Source organism: Oncorhynchus mykiss, chromosome 17 (genome assembly GCF_057628025.1).
Source record: "Oncorhynchus mykiss isolate SJ-2025 chromosome 17, ASM5762802v1, whole genome shotgun sequence".
NCBI classification, from domain to species: Eukaryota; Metazoa; Chordata; class Actinopteri; order Salmoniformes; family Salmonidae; genus Oncorhynchus; species Oncorhynchus mykiss.
The window spans coordinates 2,902,515-2,919,077 of record NC_143038.1 but is presented as its reverse complement, the minus strand read 5'-3'; the positions used below and the strand labels follow the sequence as shown (position 1 = coordinate 2,919,077).

General features: G+C 43.5%; 3 protein-coding genes across 4 annotated transcripts; 1 reads left to right on the top strand and 2 right to left on the bottom strand.

The window, feature by feature from the left end:
• The first annotated feature begins 193 nt into the window (after window positions 1–193).
• Window positions 194–2,257, top strand: LOC110493454 (essential MCU regulator, mitochondrial-like). Of its 2 annotated transcripts, none has more exons than XM_090204500.1 (3): window positions 194–405; window positions 1,533–1,676; window positions 1,987–2,257. In XM_090204500.1, exons 1-2 carry the CDS (start codon window positions 244–246, stop codon window positions 1,668–1,670), a joined length of 300 nt encoding a protein of 99 aa, XP_090060626.1. In that variant the 5' UTR covers window positions 194–243; the 3' UTR covers window positions 1,671–1,676; window positions 1,987–2,257. The 2 variants fall into 2 exon arrangements, with proteins under 2 accessions (XP_090060626.1, XP_090060627.1); XM_090204501.1 differs by having other exon boundaries at window positions 203–405; window positions 1,533–1,695.
• On the bottom strand, window positions 1,313–12,386 carry LOC110493452 (TRIO and F-actin-binding protein). Its single transcript, XM_021567727.3, has 12 exons — window positions 12,206–12,386; window positions 11,264–11,696; window positions 11,082–11,150; window positions 10,890–10,979; window positions 6,440–6,549; window positions 5,420–5,897; window positions 4,852–5,086; window positions 4,536–4,647; window positions 4,189–4,348; window positions 3,772–3,885; window positions 2,971–3,057; window positions 1,313–2,750 (listed from the first exon to the last, which is right to left on the bottom strand). Exons 1-12 carry the CDS (start codon window positions 12,349–12,351, stop codon window positions 2,604–2,606), a joined length of 2,181 nt encoding a protein of 726 aa, XP_021423402.3. The 5' UTR covers window positions 12,352–12,386; the 3' UTR covers window positions 1,313–2,603.
• A 132-nt stretch (window positions 12,387–12,518) lies between these two features.
• Window positions 12,519–16,344, bottom strand: LOC149975675 (uncharacterized). Its single transcript, XM_090206555.1, has 5 exons — window positions 16,228–16,344; window positions 14,381–14,517; window positions 13,978–14,150; window positions 12,582–13,781; window positions 12,519–12,538 (listed from the first exon to the last, which is right to left on the bottom strand). Exons 1-5 carry the CDS (start codon window positions 16,342–16,344, stop codon window positions 12,519–12,521), a joined length of 1,647 nt encoding a protein of 548 aa, XP_090062681.1.
• Between the last annotated feature and the right edge of the window lie 219 nt (window positions 16,345–16,563).

The following is a 16,563-nucleotide window of genomic DNA, read 5'->3' as shown; positions in this document are numbered from 1 at the left end:
CATAGATGGCATATGAATGCACATCGGCCTAAACTGGACAATGTGTGAGAAGCACATAATACAAGTCTGGAATTATCTATTCTATATATGACTGTTCATACATTGTGATGTACATGTATTTATTAATATATTGTTGTTTAATCTTTGCTGTCGTCATAAAATACATTTGGCCAACACCAAGGATAGACATACGCCCTGAACCCACCCATAACATTGCTGTCCCGCCTACCCCAAACTGGAAAAATGGCGACAGCTGTCTTGTGGCTCTCACGGAACCTCGTATCGAGGAATACGGGGGTAGTAAGCCGTAACATCGTCTTGAAACCGTCTAACACAGCGAGACTGAACCAATGTCGAAATGTGGTATCAACAGCAAATGGCGGTGTTCAACCGAAGCCGGATAAAGTGAGTTTCCATGCATGGTCAAGTCGGTTAGTAAGCAGGCTGGGTAACCCTACACATAATGTGGGAGGTTCCTGAATCTTGGAGCAGATTGACAGCAGTCTTTGCCAATCACATTTTAAGGAATTTGGAGAGACAGCTGCGGGAGCCAATGAACTTGTGTATATTTGATACGGAAGTAATTTGTCATTATTTTAGCCACTTTTCGTCTAAAAATTATACTATTAAGCTATATACATGTTTTATGTAATAAAGTATTGGCTTACACAGAATATACCAGTGTAACATTAACACAACTATAAATACCATGGGGTATTGGAGTGTCCATTTTTAGGTCAACGACCATATCAGTTGATTTAGCCTGTTTGTGGGATATAAAACATTTCAGATCCATAATTTATTGTTATATGAGTATGGGGGGGGCTCGACCCCAGGCGAAGGGTCCCCCACAACACCCTAGGTCCCAGCGGCCACGGCCGGACAGCATTGCGGCGCCTAGGGGAGGGATCTCCTCTGGGCCCCGAAGGACGGGACAATGATTGATTCAAGAGAGCAGGAGGAGGCGACTCACCCCGCTCCTGTACAATGGACCGAAGACAGCTTTTTAACAAAGATACTTTTTAACATGTTTCTCATGTCTTAAAAATGTTTTACCTTTGTTAAATCATTTGTACACATCTTAAATGGCTTTACAGATTTTATGTTTTTACAATGAAAAGTACTTTTATTCATGGTTGTTCCTATTGGTTTTAACAACATGTACTTTTTAACTATTTCAAATGTAACATTCAATTGCTGTGTTTCATGCTTTTATGCCATTTTTATGTGTAAAAATGATGTACAAAATATATATGAGCTGTTTTAAAGGAATTGTGATAATAAAACTTTTCTAAAATAAAAAGTATGAGTATGGCACCCTGAGAATCTGCATTTATTATGTGAATCAAGGAAATTGTTGAGGATTTATGCAGTCTGAAAAATCCCATGTTATCTTATCTGAGGCTTTGAACCATACACGGTATTTTGCTTGATGTGGTCATGTTTCTGTTATGATATTAGCGGTTTTAGTTAATGTAACCTTTTCAGATTGTAGATATTCTGAATTTCTTTCTTTCGCCCCTATCACCCAGATATCCTTCGGCCTTATCCGCATGACCGCTGTCGTGATTCCCTTCCTGTACGTGGGAACTCTGATCAGCAAGAACTTTGCGGCTCTACTTGAGGAGCATGACATCTTCGTCCCCGAGGATGATGACGATGACGACTGAACCTAGGTCAGTGATGAGAAGAGAGGTATTGATACAGCTATTGATGTATAAAAGGCTAATAACATTACTAGTCCCAGGGTGACACATAGGCTACCCTAAACTAAAACATCTCTTTAATATACTATTGTCCCTAACAGTAGTTTAGAGTGCATGCGTGCAACATCTTATTTACATAATGGTATGTACCTAATCCAAACAGTCATGTTGGAACATGTTGACATGGTACCAATGATTATCTAAAAGAGAATGAAGAGAAATAATACAACTGTGAGAATTAATGACCATTGACATTGCTTGCATTTTCATTCCTTCCCAGGGTGCTTTGCAATAATGATGGCATGCCACTATGAGGAAGGAGAGAGAGATGCCCCCTACAGGAGAAGATTGCCCTCATCATGATCCACCTCCCCATCGCCTTTTTTCTCTCTCTCCTCCCTTTTAGTCCCACTTTCACCTCCTTGCCACGGATTACTACATATTATTTGATATCATTGTGAGGTCACTGCACAGTCAGACTTCACTTTTGCATGTGTCTTATTATTTACTCAAAGAGTCTACGTGTGTAAAAAATAAAAAATAACAACACATTTGTTGGGGTATGTTCTTTGGTGTTATTTTGTGGTTGTCCCTGTCATTCTATAAAACATGCATTCTTTGGTCTTAACTCCAACCACAGCCTAGCCTGGAATCCCGATTGATGTGCTCTATTTCAGCATGGTTTCACTTTGCTAAATGTTGAAACAGCATATCAGTTTGGAGAATTCCAGGCTAACCACAGCCAGCCATAACGAAAAACAAACTATTGTATGGCTTCTTGGCTCTTCACAGCAGGTATCCAACTATCCATCCACCAACTCTATCTCTTCCTGCAGTGTTGCGTTCGCCAGTCTTGGGTGTCTCTTCCCCCTTCCTGCAGCGCTGCGTTGGCCAGTCTCAGGTATCTCGACTCCCCTCTTGCAGCGCTGCGTTAGCCAGTCTCAGGTGCTCCCTGAGGTCCCTGATCTCCAGCTCACTGCGACCCTTCAGTCCAATCAGCTCTACGTACACCTCCTTGTAGCGGTCACACAAACTCTGCTTCTCCTAGAGGGGGGTCATAGACCAGCACAGAGGAGACCAGTAGTGACATTTCTTATCCACATTGTTTGTGTGTGTGTATGTAAACACGTATGGTGGTTGAATGGTTGGTCTGGAGTGGAACAGTAGAAATGCCATATGCAATTACCTTAGTGTTTGTGTTTATGGTGTGCTATCAGGATTTTGTAAGGGTTGATCATGTGGATACAGAATATACCAGTAGTACCTTAGTTAGAGACTGCACTTCATTCCTTAGACAGCCAATCTCCTTTTGTAGGTACTCGGCCTCAATCTCTTTTGCTCGTAGCAGCATCTGGAGGGCAACACAGATACATCACTTTAGTATTTTTGGTCATTTAGCATTTAGTGATGCAATACTCATCAATATGTCGATTATTCCATATTCTTCACCAGTATTGTGACAATGAATGAATAGTGCACCGATGTCACTGATGACCAGTACTAGTTGTTCTACATGGTTATTTTTAGGACCCCAGCAGCACGTCATTGAGGCAAGTTTTCAGGATTTTGAATGAATCTGGTCCAGCCAATAGATGGCAGCATCTGGAGGACAACATTACAGCATGACCAATCACCAATGGCTGGCACAAATCTACACACCAATCAATAGAGCAACTCCGATGTAAGCCTTGCTTCCAATCCGACCTAGTTTCAAATACTAATTCAGGAATTTCCATTACTTTTCAATACACTTCAAAACAAGTATTCAGATCATCTTTATTTGAAAAAACAAGCAGTTGAATATTGAAATGTGTTTGGAAATACTCAAATACACTCCAATGCATAATGCATTTAACCCAGGTATTTGAAATATGTATTTGAAAATACTTTCAAATACAAATAACCATTCAAATACTCAAAAAGAAGTACCTGTTTTAGGCTGAGAATTTGAAAATAGTCATACACAGAAGAAGGCATTTAAATAACAAATGATCAAATACAGCATGTACTTGAATCCGGTTCTGCTTCCAATACAACTAATCAGAATGTCAAACTTTATTCTTACTTCCAATTCCGAGGGACTGCGCTCACAGTTGCCAGGGGAGGAGTTTCCTGACCTCTGACCTGTGATGAAGTGGCGCATGCGGCTGATCTCCTCAGTCAGACGAGCCTGCAGTTCCTGAGACAAACATGAATAAGAAATAAAAATACTTACTACTATTGCACTGTGACAGTATGGTACATTGCTTAAATTGATAATTAGAACATTCATTAGATAATTCATTTATTGTTAGTTAGTCTCATGACAGACTGCTCGCTCTCACTCTCTCTCTGCTCTCTTTCTTTCTCACTCTGCTCTCTCTCCCCCACTCTCTCCTTCTTCTTTCTCTCTCTGCTCTTTCTTTCTCCCTCTCTCCTCTCTCTCTCTGCTCTCTTTCTCTCTGCTCTCTCTCTCCCTCGCTCTCTCCTTCTGCTCTCTGACCTGGTTCTCTCTGCGGAGCTGTTCCATCTCTCTGTCCTTCCAGCTCAGCTCTGTTTCTCTGTCTCCTCCTCTCTGCTCGGCCCGGTTCAACTCCAGGCACTTCTGGGAATATCTCTCTGACAGAACGTCTAACTCACTGTGGAGGGCATCAGCCTGGGGCCTGTAGAGAACCAAGAACACATGTTTAACACACATGCATGTGGGCATGCCCGCACAGATGCATGAATGCACAACCACACTGAATCACAAGCACAGGGTGGATAGTTATCCCATTAGAGAAAACTTTCTCTTCCACATTCTTTTGGTGCCTTTCACTTTGATGTCTGGCTAAAGAGAATGGGTCTCACGTCTGTGCTCTGTACGTAGTATCCATATGGCCACCCCCTTCAGTCATCCTTCTGGCTTTCTCCACCTCCCTCTCAAGCTCCTCCCTGTGAGCCTCCTTCAGGGCCTCAACTGCTATAGAGCACAGAAGTGGCATAACATGACAAGGAAAAGAGAAAACATTGAAGTGAAGAGGGGAAGGACAGGACACAGGAGGGTAGGAAACCTGTTCCACAACAAAAGGTGCTTTGTGACATCATCCCTATAAAAAAGTGTAATTATTCACATAACACTCTTCATGATATTACACAGTACTCCCAACAGGTCTCTCCTTCCCACCTTGTGCCGTGGCCTGGCTCTCCTCCTGCAGTAGGCTCTCTCTCTGTCTCTGCAGTTCTCGGACCTCCCTGGCGTGGCTTTCCTGGAGCTCCATCAGGTCCCTGCGGTGGGCCGCCTCCATGGCCTCCAAACGCTGGCCGCAGGGGGCCCAGGGGCCACACAGACTGTCCACCTCCATCCCCATCTCCACACGCTCCTTACGCAGACACTCCACCTGCTGCCTGAGTGATAGCGCCTGAGAGAAAAGGAGAGGAGGTGGGTCAAGAGGGGGATAGAGAGGGGAGGAAGATAGGGGAGAGATAGAAAGAGGGAGCGGGAAGAGGGTTGAGAGAGAAAATAGTGGGAAAGAGGGGAGAAGGAAGTGGAAGTGTGAGACAGAGAGAGAGAGACAGAGACAGAGAGAGAGAGAAGGACATGTGAGAAGGGTGAGGAAAGATTCCCTAAATTATTCATTATGTATATTGAAAACATCCTCTCTGTTTCTATAATACCTTTACAAGACAGTTCTAAACCTTATGATTATTAAATGTTAAACACTCAAATGAACAAATAACTGTTTTACATCTACCTCCCTCTGTAGTGCCGTTGCACTGGTCGTCTGAATCGTCTGATTAGGAATTGTCTGATTGGTCTGATTAGTCTGTGCACCAATCAGAGACAGCGCGCTCATCTCCCTGAATGTTAGACTCTCGAACTCCACCCACTTATTGTTGACGTCCACGTCCATGGTGTGAGTGACAGGTACAGGTACGCTGGCTTTCTTCAGATCCAGAGAGTCCCATCTGCTGCCCATCTCTCTGAAGGGGATCCCCCCCTCAAACCATCTGTTCCTCTCCTCCAATCGCTTGGCTTGCTCTCTGTCCCAGCCCTCTCCTGCCTCTCTCTGACTGTCTGATGACATGTTGGGGGAGGTGTCATCTAGATCCGGGGCCAAAGAGTCCATTTGACAAAGGTTGGAGGTGGAGTTAGTGGTTTGAGGGTCGGAGTCTTCACAGGTGAGCACAGAGGGAGGCTGGCGACCGTCTGTGATATCACTGTCTGACCGTCTGTGATATAATAATGGGGACCATAGGAAAAGTGTTTCAGATATAGTTACATGGTCACATTTTTTACTCTTATTATTATTACATTTGTACTGTTAGTATATTATTACATTTGTCTAATTGTCCTCTTTCTGCTTCCAATTCCATTCATTATGTCGTAAAGTAATTATGTGCATTTCTGCTGTGATCTTAGGCCACACCAGTCTAAGTGCAGGACTTTGTCTGCGTCTGAAATGGTACCCTATTCTATTCCCTGTGATGTGCATTAATTTGTTTGGACCAGGACTAATAGGAGCTTTGATCCAAAGTAGTGCAGTAAATAGGAAATAGGGTGCCATTTCAGACACAGTGCCACTTCAGACACACTTCCATTTCAGAAACAATGTCCTGCACTTAGACTGGTGTGGCCTAAGATCATAACAGAAATGCACATAATTACTTTACGACATAATGAATGGAATGCAATTTCAGACACAGCATCATTTCAGACACACTGCCATTTCAGACACACTGCCATTTCAGACACAGTCAATAGAAAGACTCACAGTGTGATGTCTGAAGAGTGTCTGGGTTGGATAGTCCGTCTCAGCACATTAACCCACTTCCTCCTGATCCTGCAGGTCGAGGCTGACAGAGTGAACACTGCCTTCTTTGTCTGGTTGAGATCAAGAGATATATAACAGAGAAAAGCCACGTCTGAGGGGTTACAAACAGGAAGGAACTAAAGCATATTGACACCTAGACTGCATCCGAAATGACACCCTACACGATATATAATGCACTACTATATGGGCCCTGGTCAAAAGTAGTGCATTATTAATGGATGGACTAGAATACCATTTCAGATGCAGCCGAATACTGTAGTAACAGTAGTAGTAGTAGTATCAGTAGTAGTAGTAGTATTAGCAGTAGTAGTAGTAGTAGTAGTATTAGCAGTAGTAGTAGTAGCAGGAGTAGTAGCAGTAGCAGTAGCAGTAGCAGTAGCAGCAGTAGTAGTAGAAGTAGTAGTAGTAGCAGTAGCAATAGTAGTAGTAGTTTTAGCAGTAGTAGTAGTAGTAGTAGTAGTAGTAGTAGTAGCAGTAGAGGCAGTAGTAGTAGTAGTAGTATTAGTGGTAGTAGTAGTAGTAGTATTAGTGGTAGTAGTAGTAGCAGCCAGCAGTAGTAGTAGTAGTAGTAGTAGTTGCTGCAGTAGTAGTAGTAGTAGTATTAGTGGTAGTAGTAGTAGTAGCCAGTAGTAGTAGTGATAGTAGCAGCAGTAGCAGCAGTAGGAGTAGTGCTAGTGGTAGTAGTAGTAGTAGTAGTAGTAGCAGTAGTAGTAGTAGTAGAAGTAGCAGGAGTAGTAGCAGCAGTAGCAGTAGTAGTGGTGGTAGTAGCAGTAGGAGCAGTAGTAGCCAGTAGTAGTAGTAGTAGTAGAAGTAGTAGTAGCAGCAGCAGTAGTAGCCAGTAGTAGTAGTAGTAGTAGTAGCAGTAGCAGCAGTAGTAGTAGTATTAGTAGTAGCAGCAGAAGTAGTAGTAGTAGTAGTTGCTGCAGTAGTAGTAGTAGTAGTATTAGTGGTAGTAGTAGTAGTAGCCAGTAGTAGTAGTGATAGTAGCAGCAGTAGCAGCAGTAGGAGTAGTGCTAGTGGTAGTAGTAGTAGTAGTAGTAGTAGCAGTAGTAGTAGTAGTAGAAGCAGTAGCAGTAGCAGCAGTAATAGTAGTTTCTAGCATAGTAGTATTACATGTAGCAGCAGTAGTAGTTGTAGTAGTATTAGTGATAGTAGTAGTAGTAGTAGTAGTAGTATTACACGTAGCAGTAGCAGCAGTAGTAGTTGTAGTAGTATTAGTGATAGTAGCAGTAGTAGTAGTAGTAGAAGTAGCAGGAGTAGTAGCAGCAGTAGCAGTAGTAGTGGTGGTAGTAGCAGTAGGAGCAGTAGTAGCCAGTAGTAGTAGTAGTAGTAGAAGTAGTAGTAGCAGCAGCAGTAGTAGCCAGTAGTAGTAGTAGTAGTAGTAGCAGTAGCAGCAGTAGTAGTAGTATTAGTAGTAGCAGCAGCAGCAGTAACAGTAGTAGTAGTGGTAGTAGCTAGTAGTAGTAGCAGTAGCATCAGTAGTAGTAGTAGTAGTAGTAGTAGTAGTTAATAGTTGTAGCGGCAGTAGCAGTAGTAGTAGTCGAAGTAGTAGTAGTAGCAGTAGCAGCAGTAGTAGTAGTAGTAGTAGTAGCAGTAGCAGCAGTAGTAGTAGTTTTAGCAGTAGTTGTAGTGGTAGTAGTAGTAGTGGTAGCTAGTAGTAGTAGCAGCAGTAGCAGCAGAGGTAGTACTATTAGTGGTAATAGTAGTAGTAGTAGTGGTAGTAGTAGCCAGGAGTAATAGCAGTAGTAGTAGTAGTAGTAGTAGCAGCAGTAGTAATAGTAGTAGTAGTAGTGATAGTAGTAGTAGTAGCCAGCAGTAGTAGTAGTAGTAGTACTTGTTATGGTAGTAGTAGTAGTAGGAGTAGTATTAGTGGTAGTAGTAGTAGTAGCCAGTAGTAGTAGCCAGTAGTAGTAGTGGTAGTAGTGGTAGTGGTAGTAGTAGCAGTAGCAGCAGTAGGAGTAGTGTTAGTGGTAGTAGTAGTAGTAGTAGTAGTAGCAGTAGTAGTAGCACTAGCAGTAGCAGGAGTAGTAGCAGTAGTAGTAGTAGTAGTAGTGGTGGTAGTAGCAGTTGTAGCCAGTAGTAGTAGTAGTAGCAGCAGTAGTAGTAGTAGTGGTGGTAGTAGCAGCAGCAGCAGCAGTAGTAGCCAGTAGTAGTAGTAGTAGTAGAAGTAGTAGTAGCAGCAGCAATAGTAGCCAGTAGTAGTAGTAGTAGTAGTAGCAGTAGCAGTAGTAGTATTAGTAGTAGTAGCAGAAGTAGTAGTAGTAGTATTAGCAGTAGTGGTAGTAGTAGTAGCAGGAGTAGTAGCAGAAGCAGTAGTAGTAGCAGTAGCAGCAGCAGTAGTAGTAGTAGTAGTAGCAGTAGCAGCCAGTATTAGTAGAAATAGTAGTAGTAGTAGTAGCAGTAGCAGCAGCAGTAGTAGTAGTAGTAGTAGCGTTAGCAGCAGTAGTAGTAGTAGTAGTGGTAGTAGCTAGTAGTAGTAGCAGTAGCAGCAGTTGTAGTAGTATTAGTGGTAATAGTAGTAGTAGTAGTGGTAGTAGTAGCCAGGAGTAGTAGTAGTAGCAGTAGCAGCAGTAGTAGTAGTAGTAGTAGTATTAGTGGTAGTAGTAGTAGTAGCCATAAGTAGTAGTAGTAGCAGTAGTAGTAGTAATAAAAGTATTACATGTAGCAGTAGCAGTAGTAGTTGTAGTAGTAGTAGTAGTAGTAGTAGTAGCCAGTAGTAGTAGTAGTAGTAGCCAGTAGTAGTAGTAGTAGTAGTAGCAACAGTAGTAGTAGTAGTAGTAGTAGTAGTAGCCAGTAGTAGTTGTAGTAGTAGTAGTAGTAGTAGTAGTATTACATGTAGCAGTAGCAGCAATAGTAGTTGTAGTAGTATTAGTGATAGTAGTAGTAGTAGTAGTAGTAGTAGTAGTAGTAGTAGTAGTAGTAGCAGCAGCAGCAGTAGTAGTAGTAGTAGTAGCAGTAGCAGGAGTAGTAGCAGTAGCAGCAGTAGTAGTAGTAGTAGTATTAGTTGTAGCAGTAGCAGCATTAGTAGTAGTAGTAGTAGTAGTAGTAGTAGGAGTAGCAGCAGTAGTAGTTGTAGTAGTATTAGTGATAGTAGTAGTAGTAGTAGTAGTAGTAGTAGCAGCAGCAGCAGTAGTAGTAGTAGTAGTAGCAGTAGCAGGAGTAGTAGCAGCAGCAGTTGAAGTATTATTAGTAGTATTAGTAGGTGTAGTTGTAGTAGTAGTAGTAGTAGTAGTATTAGTGGTAGTAGTAGTAGTAGCCAGTAGTAGTAGTAGAAGTAGTAGCATTAGTAGTAGTAGTAGTAGTAGTGGTAGTAGTAGTAGTAGTAGTAGTAGTGTTAGTGGTAGTAGTAGCCATTAGTAGTAGTAGTAGTAGTAGTAGTAGTAGTAGTAGTAGTAGTAGTTGTAGTAGTAGCAGCAGTAGTGGTAGTAGTAGTCATAGTAGTAGCAGTAGCAGTAGTAGCCAGTAGTAGTAGTAGCCAGTAGTAGTAGTAGTAGTAGTAGTAGTAGTAGTAGTAGTACTAGTAGTGGTATTACATGTGGCAGTAGCAGCATTAGTAGTTGTAGTAGTAGTAGTAGTAGTAGTAGTAGCCAGTAGTAGTAGTAGTAGAAGCAGTAGCAGTAGCAGCAGTAATAGTAGTTTCTAGCATAGTAGTATTACATGTAGCAGCAGTAGTAGTTGTAGTAGTATTAGTGATAGTAGTAGTAGTAGTAGTAGTATTACACGTAGCAGTAGCAGCAGTAGTAGTTGTAGTAGTATTAGTGATAGTAGTAGTAGTAGTAGTAGTAGTAGTAGTAGTAGTAGTAGCAGCAGCAGTAGTAGTAGTAGTAGTAGTAGTAGCAGTAGCAGTAGTAGTTGTAGTAGTAGCAGTGATAGTAGTAGTAGTAGTAGTAGTATTAGTAATAGTAGTAGTAGTAGCAGCAGCCATAGTAGTAGTAGCAGTAGCAGTAGCAGGAGTAGTAGCAGTAGTAGTAGTAGTAGTGCAGATTTAAGATCTTCATTTGATCAACTCTTTTGTTGCTGAGAATTTTCCTGCACAAGAGGAAACGTAAACTTGTAGTCTAGTCAAGGTTTCAAAAGGCTTCTAAAGTTTGTAATATCCACTTTAAAATGCCAGGCTTGTTTCAACCTCTACAATTTTTTTAAAATTAATTATAATCCACACAATAATTCACATTTCCTTTTGCTGCAGGACTATCGTCCTGCTGTAGAAAACTGGCTCAAATTAGGGTACGGCATCTGTAGTAGTAGCAGCAGTAGAAATAGTAGTAGTAGCAGCAGCAGTAGTAGTAGTAGTAGCAGTAGTAGCAGAAATAGTAGTAGTAGTATTAGTAGTATTAGTGTTAGTATTGGTAGTAGATGTTCAATGAGATAAAAACCAGGAAGAACACACATGTATCTGGAATCCATAGTTCTTCTCCACGTCAAAGTCTTGGACGTTCATACAGGTCGTCAGGTCTATCTCTCCATCCAGGTCATCTGACTACAACAGACATGGAGGAACTGGCGTGATACAGACTACAGAAATACTTCTATGGGTATATAATTGGGGAACTGATATTGCAGATATAGGAAATGGCGTCACCTCCTCAGCCTCAGAGTCCATGTAGAAACTCAGTGCAGCGTCCCTCATCACAAACCAGTGTCTCCTCCACTGTTAGAAACAGAAGCCGAACAGACTCAGTCAAACCAGTCACACTTCAAAATATTCAAAACACTGCTATTGTTTTGAATGATGCTTCCCTCTATTTGTTCCAGTTTGTTCTAACACATGGTCACGTGTGTCATTTGCAGTGTTACCTCCCCATATTCATCCAGTTTTGACATCCAGCCCTTTAGGTCAGACTGTGTTTGAGTACTTTCATGTAGAACTCTCTGCCGTGGTTTAGAAGATCTGAGGCCCTTTCTAGTTTGATTGTCTGACCTCTGTAACAAATGGATTATATGAATAATGGTGATAGGATGGTACTTACAGTATGAGTGACTTGATGGCAGACCTGTTTTTAAAGTACTCGAAGGTATCAAGCGTATCACCTGTGGCTGAAGATCAGTTGTGGACTGGGTTCGGGACAGTCGTCCATCCTCTGAGTCGCAATATTTCTCCTTCTCTTTCTCCCTCCTGTCTCTCCCCCTCTCTCTGCCTCTCCCTCTCTCATCAGACTCAACCCTCGTACTGCAGCTATCAGATTCCTCTACATACCTACGATAGAAGAAAAGTTAGAGAAATAGAGACCAAGAGAGAAACAATGAGAGAAAGTCCTGACCCAATAAACTGTACATCCAGTAGGCCCTTACAATACGCTGTACATCCAGTAGGCCCTTACAATACGCTGTACATCCAGTAGGCCCTTACAATACGCTGTACATCCAGTAGGCTCTTACAATACGCTGTACATCCAGTAGGCCCTTACAATACGCTGTACATCCAGTAGGCCTTTACAATACGCTGTACATCCAGTAGGCCCTTACAATATGCTGTACATCCAGTAGGCCCTTACAATATGCTGTACCTGCAGTAGGTCTTTACAATATGCTGTACATGCAGTAGGCCCTTACAATATGCTGTACATGCAGTAGGCCCTTACAATATGCTGTACCTGCAGTAGGTCCTTACAATATGCATAGCAATTTATCATGCTTCCTCTGCCCTCCCTCCTCCCTCTCTCTCTATAATGTCCCTCCTGTCGCCTCTGCAGTCTCCCCACTCACCTGGGTGTCCTGTGCCTCTGGTCTCTACGTGGGCTGGGGCTCTGGGTCCTCCTCCTCGGGCCCAGTAGCACCTCCGCCCCCTCTCCCTCTGACCCCAGGTCCAGTCTGGGGATGTCGGCCAGAATGACGTAGTCCTCTATGGTCATCCCCTGGGAGTCCACTGAGGCGGTTCTCTTGGGCTCCTCTCGGGTTAACAGGTACTCCAGGCCCCGCCTTATATTACTCTTGCTCCTGTCACTGATTGGTCTGTCATTCATTTCCACGGTCGCAGCGTAGGGTTTCAACGAATTGGCAAGCAGCTGGGAGTCGATGCCTAGTCGTGGTGGGGAGGAGCTACAAGAGAGGGCAGGGCTTAGAAGGGAGTGGGAGGAGCCACACCAGGAGCCTGGAGGAAGGCTGGGGTTGGTTTTAGGGGGGTGCATCTCTGTCCGTTCCTCTCTAGCGACCCTCTCTGGTCTCCTTATGTAGCTATGTGCTGTGTCAGGTCTGGTGTCGCTATGCTTGATTTCTGTTTGGGATGAATGGCTGTGTGTACCATAGCCACTTATAGGGGGAGAGCATTCCCAACTATCACGACTGCGAGTGGTTGGAGAAGGGTTTTTATCTGTTCTGGGCCGGGGGCTTCGAGACCCTTCGTATGAGTTTGGCTGCAAGGCTTGAGAGTCACGTCGAGAGATGGAGTCAAGATTTTTGTACAGTTTTTCAGAGTCCAAACTGTGACTGTTTGAGTTGTGGGAGGGACGTCTTGACTCCCTTGACTCTCTTGACTCTCTTGTCTCTCTTGATCCTCTTGACTCTCTTGTCTCTCTTGATCCTCTTGGCTCTCTTGACTCTCTTGACTCTCTTGGCTCTCTTGACTCTCTTGGCTCTCTTGATCCTCTTGACTTTCTTGGCTCTCTTGAGTCTCTTGGCTCTATTGACTCTCTTGACGCTCTTGGCTCTCTTGACTCTCTTGACTCTCTTGACTCTCTTGAATCTTGATCACGCCCATTGGCGTAATGCTCTGTTTTACCATTTCTTACGTGGGAGGAGTCAGTGTGTTTGTAGGAGGCTGTGTTTCGAGACGGGGAGGCGTGGCGAGACACGACAGAACCTCGTCTGTGAGAGGGACTGGACCGTCCTGACGGATGACGAGACAAGGAGCGAGATGAGTTAGATGGAGCGTGAGAAGGAGCGTGACTTTTGGAGTGGGAGCTTCTACGTTGGGAGGATGCAGATCGAGATTCAGCAAGTTTATACCGGTTTGGGCATGGGGAGCGAGGGCTAGGAGACTGATCTTGAGAATCAGTGCCACCACGTCTGAAGTTGGAATGACAGGTGTATCTCTGCGGAGACTCACTCCTCCAGGTCTCCTGCTGGAACGTTTCATCGCTTCTCCTCTGGGAGGGAATTCCGAGATTCACGTTCCGGTAGGGGATGGAGGCTTTGGGTTCTGGGCTGTGGTTGTTGGGGAGCGGATGGCCCCTCTCATAGTGCCGGTAAGGCCGTTTGGATACACCCTCCAACTGAGCCTGGGGACCACCATCAAATAAGGCTTTCCTGTCCGGAGAGAAGTAGCCGTTTTCTCCTCTTGATCCTATAAGTGAGGAGCAGGGACATGGCATGGTAGATCATCCATTTGATTGAGCCCCACTCAAATGGAAAGCAAAGACACACTTAAATGTTTAATTGAAAAATGACAATAACATTTTGAATTAAAATAGAATTGAATTAAAATTGTAGCAGCAGTCCCAGACAAAATGTCTGTCTGTAATACTGTGAGCTGGTCTGACCTGAGGGTCGCCTGAACCTCTCCCGACCTCTCTCCTCCATCAGTGAGCTGCGTGGTGGTCTGTGGGGAGAGGGGTCCACCCGGGTCATCTCTGGCCCCGTCACACAGCACCCTGCTGGGGTACTAGAGCCACTCCTCCCTGGGTCTGGCAGGAAGTCCCACGGGTCCTCCTGACTGCTGGGTGAAGATATAGAGGGAGGGCATGAGGGACATTGGTAGTGGTACACACTCTATGAGTTTGGCACAATGTACTGTAGAACTAGTTGAAGAGAAATCACTACCTGATTGTAGAATTTCATTCAAATATAATGTTATCTAACTGTTCATTACATTTTTATAAATCACTTTAAGTATACCTTAAAGTAGTGTTACTAAAATCAACTGCCAACGACACTCACACTCACCTGTGTACCGTGTCAGAGTCACAGATATTGAATTCCCAGTCAGGGCTCGGAGTGTGAGTTAGGCTCTCCTGATAGGTCCAGACGCTCCTTGTGACATCACTGTAGCTGGTCACCTCCGACAGGAAGTCATGGTTGTCCTGATTCGTGGAACGGGACACATTTCGTCCAATCGTTAATAATTCAGAGAATGTTAAACTGGTCCATGGCTTTGTCAATTCAGCAAACCATCTGAGATGTGTAAAAGTCACTTTTAAGGCTTGGTACACAAAGTACGTCATTCTGTTGTGTTTTCAGAAAGTTGCATAGTAACGTGAAAGTACAGTTGGAGACAAGTCAAACAAATTCAAACATGCTGCCGTGTACAGGTATCTCTAAGGCAAGACAGTAATGACCTAGTGTGACCAATGACATTACAATGCTTAAAGATTAATTAAACGAATGAGTTGAAACCACTCTCAAGGTCAATTCAACAAGCATGTGATAAAGCATCAACAAGTAAAGTAAACAAACTTCGGACAAAATGGCAGCCTGTGGAATAAATGAAAAGAAGCTAACTTTCCGTATAACTCATCACAGCAAAAACAAAATGCTAACTTCTTACTACACCTGCTTGCAGAGCTCCCTTGGACGTCCCTTTACAAATCTGCTGTTAAGACAGGCTGCAAGTGGCAACAACAACTTCTCTCCTCCCCCCCCCTCTCTCCTCCCCATCTACCTAACCTCTCTTCACCTTGTCTACCTGAGCTAATACATTAGGCCGGCAAGGACGACGGTAACACAACCTCTCCCTGGCCTTGCTCATCATTATTTCATTGGTCTGCTGCTCTTCCACAACCAGAATCCACCCATCCTTCTCTCAACCCTTTCTTGATCCCTCTTTCACTTCTTGCCCTCCCTACGACACACAAAAGCCTTTCTTCTCTTTTGACTTTTGATCTCCGTGTTGTGTTGTGAGCAGGCGTGGATTTCTATCTAGAATATTCTGTTATTTTGAAATGAAAGGATTATTCAAATGAAAATAAAGATTAGTAGAAGTGTACTTCTGGTCCAGGTTCATCCGTAGAGCTGGTGTTGTGAATGTGGGTGCTTGTGTGCATGTGTTGTTTGAGCATATTAGATTACTCCAATGACAGTGAAGATTAGTAGAAGTGTATTTCTGGTACAGGTCCATCCTTAGAGTTCAGTTGAGTGGGCTGGTGTTGTGTGCGTGTGTGTGTGTTTGTGTGTGTTTATGTGTGTGTGTGTGTGTGTGTGTGTTTGTGTGTGTTTATGTGTGTGTGTGTGTGTGTGTGTGTGTGTGTGTGTGTGTGTGTGTGTGTGTGTGTGTGTGTGTGTGTGTGTGTGTGTGTGTGTGTGTGTGTGTGTGTGTGTGTGCATGTGCCTGCGTGTGTGTGTGTTGTGTGCTTGTGTGTGTGTGTGTGCTTGTGTGCAATGTGTTATGTGAGCGGATTAGATTACTATCTTTCCCTCAAGGGATGCAAATGAGCTTTTCATTAATTAATGATAGAATAATAATATAATCAAACGCCAACCTGTGTGTTCGTCAGTCCTCATCACACCTACAGTGTAGCTTATATTAGAATTACCCCACTTGGTGGCTTTATTTGTGTTCATTGCATCATTATGTTGTTTAATATGCACCTTTGTTTCGTTCAGAAATGATTACTCCTCGTACTGCCACTTGGGAAGATAAAATGAACGTCTTTGGAAGTGTTTCAAACGTATACCACAATTTACTGTACAGCAAAGGTAATAATCCAGACCTTTTCCAAACCCAATAACCCTTAACAGTCATTAGCCGTCCATCATCCATTTCCCTCAACACTAGCCCCTCCTGCCTGGCTCACCTGTGAGGTACTGTTCAGGTGCATGTGTCCCGGGCGCAGGCACGAACCACAGCGGGAGGGGTCAAAGGTGTTGGGTTGGAACTGGTGGCAGTAAAGGTCGTCAGCACAGAGCGGCATGATAGATCCTCAGATCAGGTGAACACCCCTATATTACTCTGATGGTACGGCCCAGTGCAATGATGCACTATTACAAAATCCACCTACACAAAGGTGGTACATCCTGATTAGAGGTGGGATAACCAATCAAACCATATACTGTATAGACAGCACATAGTAATGCAGTATGTCAAGAGTAACACTATACAGATGTAGGAACTTAATTTGAGTCAGTTTACT